At 42.8% G+C, this 16,690-nt stretch overlaps 1 protein-coding gene across 3 annotated transcripts in view; it reads right to left on the bottom strand.

The window, feature by feature from the left end:
• Positions 1–3,512: 3,512 nt before the first annotated feature.
• The window catches only part of map4k3a (mitogen-activated protein kinase kinase kinase kinase 3a), a 67,284-nt gene continuing 54,106 nt past the window's right edge, over positions 3,513–16,690 (bottom strand). For all 3 annotated transcript variants that reach the window (XM_036564290.1, XM_036564292.1, XM_036564291.1), the window contains 13 exons: positions 15,307–15,413; positions 15,164–15,205; positions 14,962–15,046; positions 11,732–11,811; positions 10,981–11,041; positions 10,718–10,894; positions 10,412–10,515; positions 9,659–9,830; positions 7,526–7,594; positions 5,655–5,747; positions 4,745–4,815; positions 4,530–4,585; positions 3,513–3,787 (listed from right to left, as the gene is read on the bottom strand). In XM_036564290.1, the coding sequence (XP_036420183.1) occupies positions 3,700–3,787; positions 4,530–4,585; positions 4,745–4,815; positions 5,655–5,747; positions 7,526–7,594; positions 9,659–9,830; positions 10,412–10,515; positions 10,718–10,894; positions 10,981–11,041; positions 11,732–11,811; positions 14,962–15,046; positions 15,164–15,205; positions 15,307–15,413 (1,205 nt within the window). In that variant the 3' untranslated portion in view covers positions 3,513–3,699. The remainder of the gene's footprint in view (positions 3,788–4,529; positions 4,586–4,744; positions 4,816–5,654; positions 5,748–7,525; positions 7,595–9,658; positions 9,831–10,411; positions 10,516–10,717; positions 10,895–10,980; positions 11,042–11,731; positions 11,812–14,961; positions 15,047–15,163; positions 15,206–15,306; positions 15,414–16,690) is intronic.

The following is a 16,690-nucleotide window of genomic DNA, read 5'->3' as shown; positions in this document are numbered from 1 at the left end:
AACCTGCAGGTTTCTGAGACTCCAGTGTAAACGGTGAAGGGCGTTCCGGATCTTCTCAGAGTCGATTCAGACGGCTCGGCTCACAGGTAAGAGCCGACTCTTCCTTCAGTGGCATTAACGAAATCAACCAAGTTCAATCAATCAATCAAAAAAAATCATCCTTTATTTAAACTCGGAGTACATGGAGTGTGACCGTCATTTACACCGTAGCCCATTGTAAAAAAAAAAAAAACAAATACTAAGAATCATAATAATCGTCATAATAGTTAATTTAATATTAAGAAGTTAGTCGAATCAGAATAAACCACTAGAATTGTGAAAATAAAATAATCATGACAGCTCAAATGGAGAAATAGTTAATAAATGTATTTTAAAAATATAAAATGTAAAATAATAACCAAAAAAAAAAAATCATATAAAAAGTCTATTATAATCAAATAAAAGTTTGATTCCGTGATTTTCAGTTAGTTTTGTCTTAATTTACAAAACATTCTCTTCAATGCCCACGCAGTGTTCACCTTAGAGCCGATTCAAAGAGTCGACTCAGCTAAACTTACCCAGTCCAGTTCAGCTCTTAGAGTCTGTTTGTCTTTATAAATAAGCTTTGTAGACTACTTAAGACGGAGCGACGCTGTTTCAACCATCTGTTTTTTTCTGCACAGTTAAAATCCCAGAATCACACACACACACACACACACACACACACACACACACACACACACACACACCTGAACAAATGAGTCATTAATTCATCATTTCTGTGTAGGAAACGTTTGATTTAATGCAGTTACATACATCAGCACATTTACAGCAGAGTCCTTTATTTGTTCTGTAAGTGTTTTCATAGACAAACATCCAGCTAAATATACACATAAACACTGTAAAAATGTGCAAATTTCACTGTGAGTGCAGACCACACATCTAAAAGCCATGACCATTTAAAGTTGTTAAATAAAACAGCATTTGGTTCCATATAAAAATGAGTAAACAAAATAATAAAAACACAAACATAAAAAAGAGACACTGAAAAGGCAAATGTTGAAAATGGGCACTTTAGCTGTTTTCCTAAAAAAGCCCTTAAATCAGTACCCTCAGTCAGCTAGTCCTACAAACAAACAAACAAACAAACAAACAGTCTGATACGTCTGAAACAGTCGGATAAACCTGTACACAGTTCACACACTCACTCATTCAGAATAAACACTAAACCTTTCAGATCTAACAGATTAAAGTCTGTACAGCACTGAGTTAAACTGTAACAACCTCACCATGACTACAACTGATGACCTTTGACCTTCTGCCCGTCTGTGTGCGTGTGTGTGTGTGTGTGTGTGTGTGTGTGCTGAACGTGTTAGTGTTTACTCTAATTCAAAACCACAGTACAATTACTCTCTCCAGGCTCCGCCCACTAATGTGCTCTTTCATAGTTACTGTTGAGAAATTAGACAAGCTTTACAGAACCCTGATACAAATCCCACTAAACCCAAAGAGAGAGCGAAGACTGAATGAGTAACCGACTCTAAATGTAGGTATTGTGATATAAACTGAGTCTGTTCTACAGTTTCTCATTAGGCTGAATGAATAACCGACTCTAAATGTAGGTATTGTGATATAAACTGAGTCTGTTCTACAGTTTCTCATTAGGCTGAATGAATAACCGACTCTAAATGTAGGTATTGTGATATAAACTGAGTCTGTTCTACAGTTTCTCATTAGGCTGAATGAATAACCGACTCTAAATGTAGATATTGTGATATAAACTGAGTCTGTTCTACAGTTTCTCATTAGGCTGAATGAATAACTGACTCTAAATGTAGGTATTGTGATATAAACTGAGTCTGTTCTACAGTTTCTCATTAGGCTGAATGAATAACCGACTCTAAATGTAGGTATTGTGATATAAACTGAGTCTGTTCTACAGTTTCTCATTAGGCTGAATGAGTAACCGACTCTAAATGTAGGTATTGTGATATAAACTGAGTCTGTTCTACAGTTTCTCATTAGGCTGAATGAATAACTGACTCTAAATGTAGGTATTGTGATATAAACTGAGTCTGTTCTACAGTTTCTCATTAGGCTGAATGAATAACTGACTCTAAATGTAGGTATTGTGATATAAACTGAGTCTGTTCTACAGTTTCTCATTAGGCTGAATGAATAACTGACTCTAAATGTAGGTATTGTGATATAAACTGAGTCTGTTCTACAGTTTCTCATTAGGCTGAATGAATAACCGACTCTAAATGTAGGTATTGTGATATAAACTGAGTGTGTTCTACAGTTTCTCATTAGGCTGAATGAATAACTGACTCTAAATGTAGGTATTGTGATATAAACTGAGTCTGTTCTACAGTTTCTCATTAGGCTGAATGAATAACCGACTCTAAATGTAGGTATTGTGATATAAACTGAGTCTGTTCTACAGTTTCTCATTAGGTTTAGTGGGATTTTCTCAGGTTTCTGTAAACCGTCTCATCACAACAGCAGCTATGACAGAACACATCTGGTGGGCGGAGTCTGGGGAAGGGAATTAATAAGCCCTTTAAAGTTGGTCCAGGTGTGACAGGGCAGGAAACACACTGTAACTAAGCCTGGCTTCTAACCCTGTAAACTCTGAGGGTCTGTTTGGGGTCCACGCTTCAGTTCCTCACTCTCAGAACTACAGAAGTTACAGAAGTTAGTCGTTTAATGTGAATAATTCGTGGTACATACTGGACAGTAAGGCTGAAGGTCAGTAACTGAATGATGGTCCTGTAGTTGGAGAGGTTATAACTGCTGACATGAATCAGGTGTGACTGAGCAGGTAAATGACAAAACTGCGCTGGGATGAAGCCCTGCAGGTCCACGGCTGGACACACCTGGATCAGACGCTCCTGAAGACCCTCACCCGCTGCATCAGGTGTGTTCAGTCAGAGATGGAGCTGAACTCTGAGTACCGAAGAGTCCAGCGTAAAGTGTGTAGTGTTACTATGTGTGTGTGTGTGTGTGTGCTGTATGGTGTAGGTAGCATTCGTCTACAGTGTGTTACACTGTATAGCATGTTAGAGTGTGTAGTGGTGACAGGTTAGTCTGTGTTTGGTCGGTTGGGGGTTGATTGGGGTAGCTGGTGCCAGGTTGGGGGTTAGCTGAGGTTAATTGATTTTGGTTGGTTGAGGGTTGGTTGGTTGGGGGTTGGTTGGTTAAGGGTTGGTTGGTTGGGGGTTGAGGGTTGGTTGGTTGGGGGTTGGTTGTTGGTTGGTTGGTGGTTGAGAGTTGGTTGGTTGGTTGGTTGGTTGGTTGGGGATTGGTTGGTTGGTTGAGGGTTGGTTGGTTGAGGGTTGGTTGGTTGAGGGTTGGTTGGTTAAGGGTTGGTTGGTTGGGGGTTGAGGGTTGGTTGGTTAGTTGAGGGTTGGTTGGTTGGTTAGTTAAGGGCTGGTTGGTTGGGGGTTGAGGGTTGGTTGGTTGGTTGGTTGAGTGTTGGTTGGTTGGGGGTTGGTTGGTTGGTCGGTTGGTTGAGTGTTGGTTGGTTGGGGGTTGGTTGGTTGGTCGGTTGGTTCGGGGTTGAAGGGTTGGTTGAGGGTTGGTTGGTTGGGGGTTGGGGGGTGAGGGTTGGTTGGTGGTCTCCCGATGTTCCAGCCTGAGCAGAGTGCAAGTAGTGTGTGTTTTTCTCACACACCCGCTCTTGTGGTGTCAGCTTGGTTTCCCAGCATGCCGTGCAGCTCAGTAGCTGTTCTCGTGGCCGGCAAGGATGTAGAGGTTGCTGTGGGCCGTGGGGTTTTCCGTTGGACGGCTTTCCAGAACCACCACCCTGATATACACACACACACACGCACACACACACACACACACACACACACACACACACACACACACACACACACAGCAATCTCTCAGCTACAGTGAAAGTCAGACAGAATTTTATTCAGGTGCCAAGTCAGGTGCTGCAGAGCATGACAGACTAAACTGTGTGTGTGTGTAAGAGTGTGTGTGTGAGAGTATATGTGTGTGAGTGTGTGTGTTTGTGTGTGTGAGTGTGTGTGTGTAAGAGTGTGTGTAAGACTATGTGTGAGAGTGTGTGTAAGTGTGTGTGTGTGTGTGTGTCTGTGTGTGTGTGTGTGTGAGAATATGTGTGTGTGTGTAAGAGTGTGTGAGAATGTGTGTAAGTGTGTGTGTGTGTGTCTGTCTCTGTGTGTGTGTGTGTGTGTGTGAGAATGTGTGTGTGTGTGTGTGTGTAAGAGTGTGTGTGTGTGTGTGTGTGTGAGACAGAGTGTGTGTAAAAGTGTGTGTGTGAGAATGTGTGTGCAAATGTGTGTGTGTGTCAGTCTGTGTGTGTGTGTGTGTGAGAATATGTGTGTGTGTAAGTGTGTGTGTGTGTGTGTGTGTGTGTGTGTGTGTGTGAGTGTGTGTGTGTGTGTGTGTGTGTGTGTGTGTGTGTGTGTGTGTGTGTGTGTGTGTATGTGTGTGTCTGTGTGTGTGTGTGTGTGTGTGTGTGTGTGTGTGTGTGTGTGTGTGTGTGTGTGTGTATGTGTGTGTGTGTGTGTGTGTGTCACCTGTCTGAGCCCAGCAGTCTGAATATTCTGGTGCTGTCTGAAATCTCCTGTGTGACCTGTGACAGGTGTTAATTAGTGACATTCAGACTGTATTAAAGTTCACAAACAGCAACTTCCAGTTTTTATAAACACTTATAATAATCAGTTACAACAATCAGTTATAACAATCAGTTGTAATATTCAGTTGTGAGAGAAGAGTTATTATTGAGACTCACCTCATTAGACTTAAAGCTCCGCCCCTGCATACCATGTCTCCAAAACGCCAACACACTGTCCTGCAAACACACTGAGAGAGAGAGAGAGAGAGACAGAGAGACCTTGAGAGAGAGAGAGACACTGTGTATAGACACTGAGCAGTACTTTAAACAGCGTTAAATTACTGTAACATCTTTTACTTTTCATTTTGTCACGTTTTCCACGTTACTCTTTAAATACAGTCTCACGTGTGCACTGCATTTCACCGTTTTCACTGTTATGGCTGCATTCCAGTGAAGAAAGTCTGTTTCTGCACTGTGAACAGCTGTACAGTCGAGCATTCATTCCATTTTGGTGTGGATTGTAATTAATTCTGATTGTAAATGCAGATCGTCGTGCGCTGTTTTTCAGTGAAGCGGTGAAGTGATGTGAGAACTTCTTCTTCATTCTGGCTCGTATTCCATCTCACCGTGGAACAGTGATGTTATGTGTGAACTGCATTTCATGGTTTTCCACTCTAGTGACTGTTTTCAATTTGGCACAAATTTCTCTTCATAAATTTCTACACTTTATAAAAGCCTACATATCAGCATTAGTATCAGCAAATACGTATGAAAAATTTTTGGTATTGATCCACAATTCCCACATTAGTGCGTCCCTAAATATCACTCACTGATTTACTGCAGAGACAAAATAAACCGTTTACATATATACACATTTTGACGTCTTGCAAATTCAGTAATATTTTACATATTTATACTTTTTTTAATTCTCTTAATTTTGAAATGTACAATTTCAGACATTTTTCCCAAAATCCACATTTTAGTTTCTATGATCAGAAGCTTCCAAAAAACAGTTTTAAAAGGAAAAAAAAACAGAATCAGTGGCAGGTCTCTGAGGGTTAACGCGAGAAAGTCTGAGTGTGTTTACCGATGGACTCGATGTGGAAGTCGAAGGTCAGTTCAGCTGAGAGTTTTTTGCTGGACTTTAATCGACCCTGCAGGTTCACGATCTTAATACAACCTGCAGAGCAAAACAAAACATCAGAGAAGAAACCACAGCCACACTAAACTGATCATCTAACCCAGCTACAGCACCCCCTACTGTCTCTCCACAGTGGACCCTACTGTCTCTCCACAGCGCCTCTACTGTCTCTACAGAACCCCCTACAGTCCCTCTACAGCCCCTACAGTGCCCCTACAGTCTCTCTACAGCCCCCTACTGTCTCTAGAGTGCCCCTACAGTCTCTCTACAGCCCCCTACTGTCTCTAGAGTGTCCCTACAGTCCCTCTACAGCCCACTACTGTCTCTAGAGTGCCCCTACAGTCCCTCTACAACCCACTACTGTCTCTAGAGTGCCCCTACAGTCCCTCTACAGCCCCTACAGTCTCTCTACAGTGCCCCTACAGTCTCTCTACAGCCCCCTACTGTCTCTAGAGTGCCCCTACAGTCCCTCTACAGCCCCTACAGTCTCTCTACAGCCCCCTACTGTCTCTAGAGTGCCCCTACAGTCCCTCTACAGCCCCTACAGTCTCTCTACAGCCCCCTACTGTCTCTAGAGTGCCCCTACAGTCCCTCTACAGCCCCTACAGTCTCTCTACAGCCCCCTACTGTCTCTAGAGTGTCCCTACAGTCCCTCTACAGCCCACTACTGTCTCTAGAGTGCCCCTACAGTCTCTCTACAGCCCCCTACAGTCTCTCAACAGCGCAACTACAGTTTTTCTACAGCGCCCCTACAGTCTCTCTACCGTGCCCCTACAGTCTCTCTACAACATCCCTAGTCTCTCTATAGCCCCCTACAGTCTGTCTACAGTCCCCTACAGTCTCTCCACAGGCCCCTACTGTTTCTCTATAGAACTCTACTGTCTCTGTACAGCTCCCCTACTGTCTCTCTATAGCGCCCCACTACAGTCTCTCAACAGCACCCCTACAGTCCCTCTACAGCCCCCTACTGTCAATACAGTGCCCCTACTGTCTCTCTACAGCCCCCTACTGTCTCTACAGTGGACCCTACAGTCTCTCTACAGTGCCCCTACAGTCTCTCTACAGCCCCCTACTGTCTCTACAGTGCCCCTACAGTCTCTCTACAGCCCCCTACTGTCTCTACAGTGCCCCTACTGTCTCTCTACAGTGCCACTATAGTCTCTCTACAGCTCCCCTTACAGACCCTATAGTGCCCCTACAGTCTCTGTACAGCTCCCCTACAGTCTCTCTACAGTGCCCCTTACAGTCTTTCTACAGTGCCACTATAGTCTCTCTACAGCCCCCTACTGTTTCTCTATAGCACCCTACTGTCTCCCTACAGCATCCCCTACTGCCTCTCTACAGCACCCCACTACTGTCTCTCTACAGCCCCATACTGTCTGTAAAGTGCCCCTACAGTCTCTCTACAGTGCCCCTACAGTCTCTCTACAGTGCCCCTACAGTCTCTCTACAGCCCTCTACTGTCTCTACAGTGCCCCTACAGTCTCTCTACAGCCCTCTACTGTCTCTACAGTGCCCCCACAGTCTCTCTACAGTGCCCCCTACAGTCTATCTACAGCACCACTACAGTCTCTCCACAGCCCCTACAGTCTTTCTACTGCACCCCTACAGTCTCTCTACAGCACCCCTACAGTCTCACTACAGCTCCCCCTACAGACCCTACAGTGCCCCTACAGTCTCTGTACAGCTCCCCTACAGTCTCTCTACAGTGCCCCCTACAGTCTTTCTACAGTGCCACTACAGTCTCTCTACAGTTCCCCCTACAGTCTGCCTACAGCGCTGCATAACTGTGAAATAAAAGGTGTGAGGAAACTCACGGTCGAGACAGACGAGGATTGTGTCTCGCTCCAGCTGAGTCAGATTGATCACACAGCTCTGAGCAGCATCTAAAACAACACACACACACACACACACACACACATACACACACACACACACATAAATACAAACATTAAATACAAATACAAAAGCAGAAAATAACACCAGGAGCTGCAGATCATTTCATTTTTTATTTAAAGTGTCTTGAGCACTTTTTGATGTATATAATTTATCAGAGTGTGTGAAGGTTTATAGGAGCGTTTGGTGGTTTATAGGAGTGTGTGATGGTTTATAGGAGTGTGTGATGGTTTATAGGAGCGTTTGGTGGTTTATAGGAGTGTGTGATGGTTTATAGGAGTGTGTGATGGTTTATAGGAGTGTGTGATGGTTTATAGGAGTGTGTGATGGTTTATTGGAGTGTGTGATGGTTTATAGGAGTGTGTGATGGTTTATTGGAGTGTGTGACGGTTTATAGGAGTTTGTGAGGGTTTATTAGAGTGTGTGATTTATCGGGGTGTGTGATGGTTTATTTATTGAAGTGTTTGATGGTTTATTTACTGATGAGTGTGTGATGGTTTATTTATTGGAGTGTTTGATGGTTTATTTACTGATGAGTGTGTGATGGTTTATTTATTGAAGTGTTTGATGGTTTATTTACTGATGAGTGTGTGATGGTTTATTTATTGGAGTGTGTGATTATTTATCACAGTGTGTGATGGTTTATTAATTGCAGTGTGTGATGGTTTATTGGAGTGTGTGATGATTTATCAGAGTGTGTGATGGTTTATCGCAGTGTGTGATGGTTTATTGGAGTGTGTCACGGTTTATAGGAGTGTGACGGTTTATCGGAGTGTGTGATGGTTTATCGGAGTGTGATGGTTTATTGGAGTGTGTCATGGTTTATTAGAGTGTGTGATGGTTTATTTATTGTGGTGTCATGAATTAACGTAATGTGTAATGGTTTATTTATTGTGGTGTGATGAATTAATGGAGTGTGTGATGGTTTATTTACTGGAGTGTGTGATGGTTTATTGGAGTGTGTGATGGATTATCAGAGTGTGTGACAGTTTATAGGAGTTTGTGAGGGTTTATTGGAGTGTGTGATGATTTATCGGAGTGTGTGATGGTTTATTAATTGGAGTGTGTGATGACTTGTTGGAGTGTATAATAGTTTATTGGAGTGTGTGATGAACTATCGCAATGTGTGATGGTTTATTGGAGTGTGTGATGGTTTACTGGAGTGTGTGATGGTTTATCGGAGTGTGTGATGGTTTATTGGAGTGTGTGATGGTTTATTGGAGTGTGTGATGTTTGATCGGAGGTTGTGATGGTTTATTAATTGGAGTGTGTGATGGTTTATTGGAGTGTGTGATGGTTTATTGGAGTGTGTGATGTTTGATCGGAGGTTGTGATGGTTTATTAATTGGAGTGTGTGATGGTTTATTGGAGTGTGTGATGGTTTATTGGAGTGTGTGATGGTTTATTGGAGTGTGTGATGTTTGATCGGAGTTTGTGATGGTTTATTAGAGTGTGTGATGTTTGATCGGAGGTTGTGATGGTTTATTAATTGGAGTGTGTGATGGTTTATCGGAGTGTGTGATGGTTTATTGGAGTGTGTGATGGTTTATTGGAGTGTGTGATGGTTTATTGGAGTGTGTGATGTTTGATCGGAGGTTGTGATGGTTTATTAATTGGAGTGTGTGATGGTTTATCGGAGTGTGTGATGGTTTATTGGAGTGTGTGATGGTTTATTGGAGTGTGTGATGTTTGATCGGAGGTTGTGATGGTTTATTAATTGGAGTGTGTGATGGTTTATCGGAGTGTGTGATGGTTTATTGGAGTGTGTGATGGTTTATTGGAGTGTGTGATGTTTGATCGGAGTTTGTGATGGTTTATTAGAGTGTGTGATGGTTTATTTATCGTGTTGTAATCAATTAATGGAGTGTGTGATGGTTTATTTATTGGAGTGTGTGATGCTTTATTGAAGTGTGTGATGGTTTATTTACTGATGTGTGTGATGGTTTATAGGAGTATGATAGTTTATTTATCAGTGTGATGGTTTATTTATCGTAGTGGGTCATTGTTTACAGGAGTGTGTGATGGTTTATCAGAGTGTGTGATGCTTTATTTACCGGAGTCTGTGATCCAAGGTGAAGGGGAGTTTGGGTCGAGTGTGTGAAACTGGACGACCTGGCTGACTTTAGAGCCTTTACTGACCGCCATGCAGATTAAAGGATAAAGATGCTCCGGGACCACCAACATCTCAAACACCTGCAGAGGAACGGGCAGGGGGACGTCCAGCGTCTACACAGAAACACACACACACACACACACACACAGACTTTCAGTGCATTTCACTGCAAAATTACACTCCATCCCAACCAGATCCCTATCTCTAATTTACAAAGAACAAAATGAGAGTTTGAGTTGGGAGAAACCCACAAACACAGATTCTGTGTTTCATAGTTTTTGCAATAAACAATAGAAATAAAAAATAAGAATTTTGCTTAATAAAATTAATAAAAAAGTAAATTGATCACATATGGTTTTTTCGCAGTGCTGAGACACAAAGATTCAGAGATATTTAAACTCGATATATCTGACCGTCAGTGGGCTCTGCAGGAAGGGCCATATTTAGAACCACTGTGAGGCCAAATTATGTAATGCTGATTTTTTTAAACAGTGAAATTTGGCCTATATACCACTGAAGTATTATTAGTTTAGGAGGATCCTTTTTAGAAAATGACTAATATGATTTTTCATGATATTTACAAAAATAGTTTCTATTTAAAATAATACAAATCATCTGACCATAACCCAAAAACAACTAACCCAAACCCACCAAGTCTCCAGCTCCACTTTAAGTAAAATTAACGTAGACTCACTTTGACTAGCATGAATTTCTGCATTGGCTCCACCCACTCCAGCAGGATCACGCTGGCCTGTAGTGCCCCACACAGGTACTTATGACCGGTGTACGGGTTCCTCACTGAAAAACCAACATTTGCTTTTATACAAACATCTCTGGGTGAATTGTTCTGATTATAAACACAGTCAGGTTCATGTAAATCAGAGTATGTATTTGCTCAGTGAATCCTGCCTGAACGCCACACAGTGAGCTCAGACGGGCAGCAGGAGAACGTTGAGGAGCGAATGAGGAACTGAGGAGAACAAGCTGTAAATGTGCTCACCTACACAGCACCTCTGACAGCCTTTAGTGTCCGCGATCTTAGAGGAAACAGAAAACTTCCTTGGGATGATTCTGTCAGGCAGCTTGTGTGTCGGTATGGCAACAGGAAGCTTCTGTCTCTGCCTCGCATGCTCGAATAATCCCATCAGGCTGTGCGAGTAGAGCTGAGATGCTTTACCTGAAAAAACACACCTACTTTAACACAACCCACACAACACACACATATCATTTAAACCCGAGACCAGATCGCTCAGTCGCTCTCACCAGAGATGGAGAGTAAAGTGTTGTTCATCACGTACAGCCATGTACATCTCCGCGGAAACAACTGCAACACAGACAACAGAACACCACAATGTGACTAGAAATCCACTTGAAACAAATATTTCATGTTTTACCTCATCAACTTTCGTTTTGTGTAAATATAGACTGATTCTGAAATGAATTCAGATATTCAGAATTCAGGGATTCAGGGAAATCTGTATGTAAAGGAAAAGGCCAAAAACCACTGTGACCTTTGATCCCTCAGACGGCACTTTATTAAAGATCAGCATGTTTCTATGATGGATATCGTTGCACGGGTTTGGAAACACTTTGAAAACCGTTATAACACCGTCTGTCTCAGACAACTATTTTGAAACGTGTTGCAGCATCAGATATGGAATATACCTAAAAACAGTAAATCTGATAAGATAAAACAAAAAAAAATCATGTTTTATTATTTTATGTGACAGAAGTCTAATAGAATTTACTAATCACTGTTTTCTGCTTTTATTATCTCACACTGTCTGAACTTTTTGGGAATGAAGGTCTGCACTGCAGCCACTGTAGATCATATATAAGAGGGTATAAATCTAATTTATCTGCAGCTTTATCTGCTTCATAAGTACAAATATGACACATATAAACAACAAAACAATTGTGGATCAATACACACTCCTATAAACCATCAGACACTCAGATAAACCAACATACACTCCTATAAACCGTGACACACTCCAATAAATAGGTCTCCCACCTGCTCCATCGATGTCTCATGAAGCTCATTAAGGTTTAAGGTATAGATTCCTTCCTCCGCTCCGAAGATCAGATACTGATCTAAACAACAACACAAGAGTCAGTCTCTGTCCAGTTTACAATCAGGTCAGCTGCAGTGAGTCAATCACTGATTATTACATCATTGCACCCTTTAATCATCACATCCTTTAGTACATTTTACAGTTTACACTGTTCCTCCACTGTTACAGTTACACTGTGGCTGCTGCTGTTACAGTTTACACTGTCTCTCCGCTGTTACGGATACACTGCCCCTCTGCTGTTACAGTTACACTGTTCCTCCATTGTTACAGTTACACTGTCCCTGTGCTGTTAGTTACACTGTTCCTCTGCTGTTAGTTACACTGTTCCTCTGCTGTTACAGTTTACACTGCTTCTCTGCTGTTACAGTTTAGACTGTCTCTCTGATGTTACAGTTACACTGTCTCTCCGCTGTCACAGTTACACTGTCCCTCTGCTGTTACAGTAACACTGTCCCTCTGCTGTTACAGTTTAGACTGTCTCTCTGATGTTACAGTTACACTGTCTCTCCGCTGTCACAGTTACACTGTCCCTCTGCTGTTACAGTTACACTGTCCCTCTGCTGTTACAGTTTAGACTGTCTCTCTGATGTTACAGTTACACTGTCCCTCTGCTGTTACAGTTTAGACTGTCTCTCTGATGTTACAGTTACACTGTCCCTCTGCTGTTACAGTTTAGACTGTCTCTCTGATGTTACAGTTACACTGTCTCTCCGCTGTCACAGTTACACTGTCCCTCTGCTGTTACAGTTACACTGTCCCTCTGCTGTTACAGTTTACACTGCCTCTCTGCTGTTACAGTTTAGACTGTCTCTTTGATGTTACAGTTTAGACTGTCTCTTTGATGTTACAGTGTACACTGTTCCTCTACTGTTACTGTTACACTGTCTCTCTGCTGTTAGTTACACTGTCCCTCTGATGTTACAGTAACAGTCTCTCTGCTGTTACAGTTACACTGTCCCTCTGATGTTACAGTAACACTGTCCCTCTGATGTTACAGTAACAGTCTCTCTGCTGTTACAGTTACACTGTCCCTCTGATGTTACAGTAACAGTCTCTCTGCTGTTACAGTTACACTGTCCCTCTGATGTTACAGTAACACTGTCCCTCTGATGTTACAGTAACAGTCTCTCTGCTGTTACAGTTATACTGTCCCTCTGATGTTACAGTAACACTGTCTCTCTGCTGTTACAGTTACACTGTCCCTCTGATGTTACAGTAACACTGTCTCTCTGCTGTTACAGTTACACTGTCTCTCTGCTGTTACAGTAACACTGTCCCTCTGCTGTTACAGTAACACTGTCTCTCTGCTGTTACAGTTACACTGTCCCTCTGCTGTTACAGTAACACTGTCCCTCTGCTGTTACAGTTACACTGTCCCTCTGCTGTTACAGTAACACTGTCTCTCTGCTGTTACAGTTACACTGTCTCTCTGATGTTACAGTTACACTGTCCCTCTGATGTTACAGTAACAGTCTCTCTGCTGTTACAGTTATACTGTCCCTCTGATGTTACAGTAACACTGTCTCTCTGCTGTTACAGTTACACTGTCCCTCTGATGTTACAGTAACACTGTCTCTCTGCTGTTACAGTTACACTGTCTCTCTGCTGTTACAGTAACACTGTCCCTCTGCTGTTACAGTAACACTGTCTCTCTGCTGTTACAGTTACACTGTCCCTCTGCTGTTACAGTAACACTGTCCCTCTGCTGTTACAGTAACACTGTCCCTCTGCTGTTACAGTTACACTGTCCCTCTGCTGTTACAGTTACACTGTCTCTCTGCTGTTACAGTTACACTGTCTCTCTGCTGTTACAGTTACACTGTCCCTCTGATGTTACAGTAACAGTCCCTCTGATGTTACAGTTACACTGTCTCTCTGCTGTTACAGTTACACTGTCCCTCTGATGTTACAGTAACACTGTCTCTCTGCTGTTACAGTAACACTGTCTCTCTGCTGTTACAGTAACACTGTCCCTCTGCTGTTACAGTAACACTGTCTCTCTGCTGTTACAGTAACACTGTCCCTCTGATGTTACAGTAACACTGTTTCTCTGCTGTTACAGTTACACTGTCTCTCTGCTGTTACAGTTACACTGTCCCTCTGATGTTACAGTAACACTGTCTCTCTGCTGTTACAGTTACACTGTCTCTCTGCTGTTACAGTTACACTGTCCCTCTGATGTTACAGTAACAGTCCCTCTGATGTTACAGTTACACTGTCTCTCTGCTGTTACAGTTACACTGTCCCTCTGATGTTACAGTAACACTGTCTCTCTGCTGTTACAGTAACACTGTCTCTCTGCTGTTACAGTAACACTGTCTCTCTGCTGTTACAGTTACACTGTCCCTCTGATGTTACAGTAACAGTCCCTCTGATGTTACAGTTACACTGTCTCTCTGCTGTTACAGTTACACTGTCCCTCTGATGTTACAGTAACACTGTCTCTCTGCTGTTACAGTAACACTGTCTCTCTGCTGTTACAGTAACACTGTCCCTCTGCTGTTACAGTAACACTGTCTCTCTGCTGTTACAGTAACACTGTCCCTCTGATGTTACAGTAACACTGTCTCTCTGCTGTTACAGTTACACTGTCTCTCTGCTGTTACAGTTACACTGTCCCTCTGATGTTACAGTAACAGTCCCTCTGATGTTACAGTTACACTGTCTCTCTGCTGTTACAGTTACACTGTCCCTCTGCTGTTACAGTAACACTGTCTCTCTGCTGTTACAGTAACACTGTCCCTCTGCTGTTACAGTTACACTGTCCCTCTGCTGTTACAGTTACACTGTCCCTCTGCTGTTTATAACAGGAGCAGCAGCACTAATAAGAGAACGTGATCAGAGCAGGAGACCTGAAACCGTCCCTTTACAGCAAAGACATTTCAGTACGAGGTGCAGTGAACACTGTTACTGCTATCATACGAGTTTCATGAGTTTTCAGAGTTTGTGGTTATAAATGTAAAGTTTAGAGCTCAGTGACTGTGTACTGTATCTCTTGTGTAGGAATTAGGGTTAGATTGTAAGGTAAGTTTTTAAGATTTGGGGTTTAAGTTTAGGTTTAGGGTTTAACGTGTTGTTTACTGTACTTCTTTTGTCTACGTTTAGGTTTAGAATGTAAGGCTTAGGGTTTAGGGTTTAGGTTTAGGGATTAATGGGTTGTTTATTTTACCTCTTGTGTCTGGGTTGATCCAGGAAGTAGCACAGTGAATTTTCAGTGGGCAGCCATTAAAAACTTTGGAGAAACACGCCCCCATCTGCACACACACACACACACACACACACACACACACACACACACACACAATCAGGACTCAACACGGTGTCTGATAAAACTGCCTCAGTCAGTCCTGTAAGGGTAAATGTGGACTTACGTGGACTTTGGGAGTCGGCGGGAGGCCGTTACTCAGCGGCTTCTGTGTAAAATAAACAGTCAGGCAGAGACAATAAACACCAGCTCAGTCTGAGAGTTTTACACTTTAAAACATTTTAATTTAGCATCTTCAGCAGAGTTTACCGGAATGTCCTTCCTGTCCCTGTGCGGGGGGGCAGTCGAGCTCAGACTGGACGCCTCGCTCTCCACACACACACTCACAGTCACGTCACACACACTCACTCCGTTCCCTGCGGACCAACAGAGCTTTCATTAGTGCTGACTCAGTAAAACAGCTTCAATCCACCTGAAGATAGAAACTGCAGCACCAGAAACAAATCACATAATGGAACAATCACAGCTCCTGAAGAGCGTTCTAGATCAAAGAGAACACAAAAACAACAAAATATCTGACTGTTCTAGATGTTGTGCACCAGAATGAATGAGAACCTAAAGATTAGGTGAGTGAGTGAGTGAGTGAGTGAGTCAGTGAGTGAGTGAGTGAGTGAGTCAGTGAGTGAGTGAGTGAGTGAGTGAGTGAGGCGTGAGCAGCTGCAGGAGGAGAAATAAAACCAGCTTAAATCAGCATTTTAACCTTTAACACATCAGCTCTGATTTTACAGCTAATGAAATCTGCACATTCAGAGCACAGCTCAGACCTGCAGCACCACCTGGAGTCCAGCAGGTAAATGACACTGACAGGTCACTGTTCCAATAAACTTCCACACTGTTATCTAATCAATATCAGTCACGTAGAACGTATTAAAGATCGGATGTGCTTTCATAGCAGAATCATTTCACACCATCAATCCAGTTCAGTCAGGATCTGTTTTAGCTGCTGCTTCTACAGTCGGCTGCAGCTGAGTGCTCATGGGGGGGTTAATGGGGGTGGGGGGACATTGATTAGGAGTGTTAAACTCTCAGTTAACGATCTGATCTGAGAACTGTGTGGGCGTGGCCTAATATTCTAATGAACAGGGCCTGACAGTCCAGCATAAGGTTCTTATTCGCTTTATTGCTGGAGCTGCATCCAGGAAACACTAGTGAGGCTCGTTGAACAACAGATAGACAAATGGGCGTTTAAGCTAGCTCAGCTATGCTTGCTAGGTTAGCTTTGTCTTGGAGGTTAGCTTTCGCTTGGTTGGTATCTTTCACTTGGAGGTTATCTTTTGCTTAGTGGTTAGCTTTCACTTGGAGGTTAGCTTTCACTTGGAGGTTAGCTTTCTCTTGGAGGTTAGCTTTCTCTTGGAGGTTAGCTTTCTCTTGGTGCTTAGCTTTCGCTTAGTGGTTAGCTTTCACTTGGTGGTTAGCTTTCTCTTGGTGCTTAGCTTTCGCTTAGTGGTTAGCTTTCACTTGGTGGTTAGCTTTCTCTTGGAGGTTAGCTTTCTCTTGGAGGTTAGCTTTCTCTTGGTGCTTAGCTTTTGCTTAGTGGTTAGCTTTCACTTGGTGGTTAGCTTTCTCTTGGTGCTTAGCTTTCGCTTAGTGGTTAGCTTTCACTTGGTGGTTAGCTTTCTCTTGGTGCTTAGCT

The sequence above is a fragment of the Colossoma macropomum genome, unplaced genomic scaffold (genome assembly GCF_904425465.1).
Source record: "Colossoma macropomum unplaced genomic scaffold, Colossoma_macropomum, whole genome shotgun sequence".
Lineage (NCBI taxonomy): Eukaryota > Metazoa > Chordata > Actinopteri > Characiformes > Serrasalmidae > Colossoma > Colossoma macropomum.
Note: the sequence above shows the minus strand (reverse complement) of the source record. Positions and strands in the feature narration are given on the sequence as shown.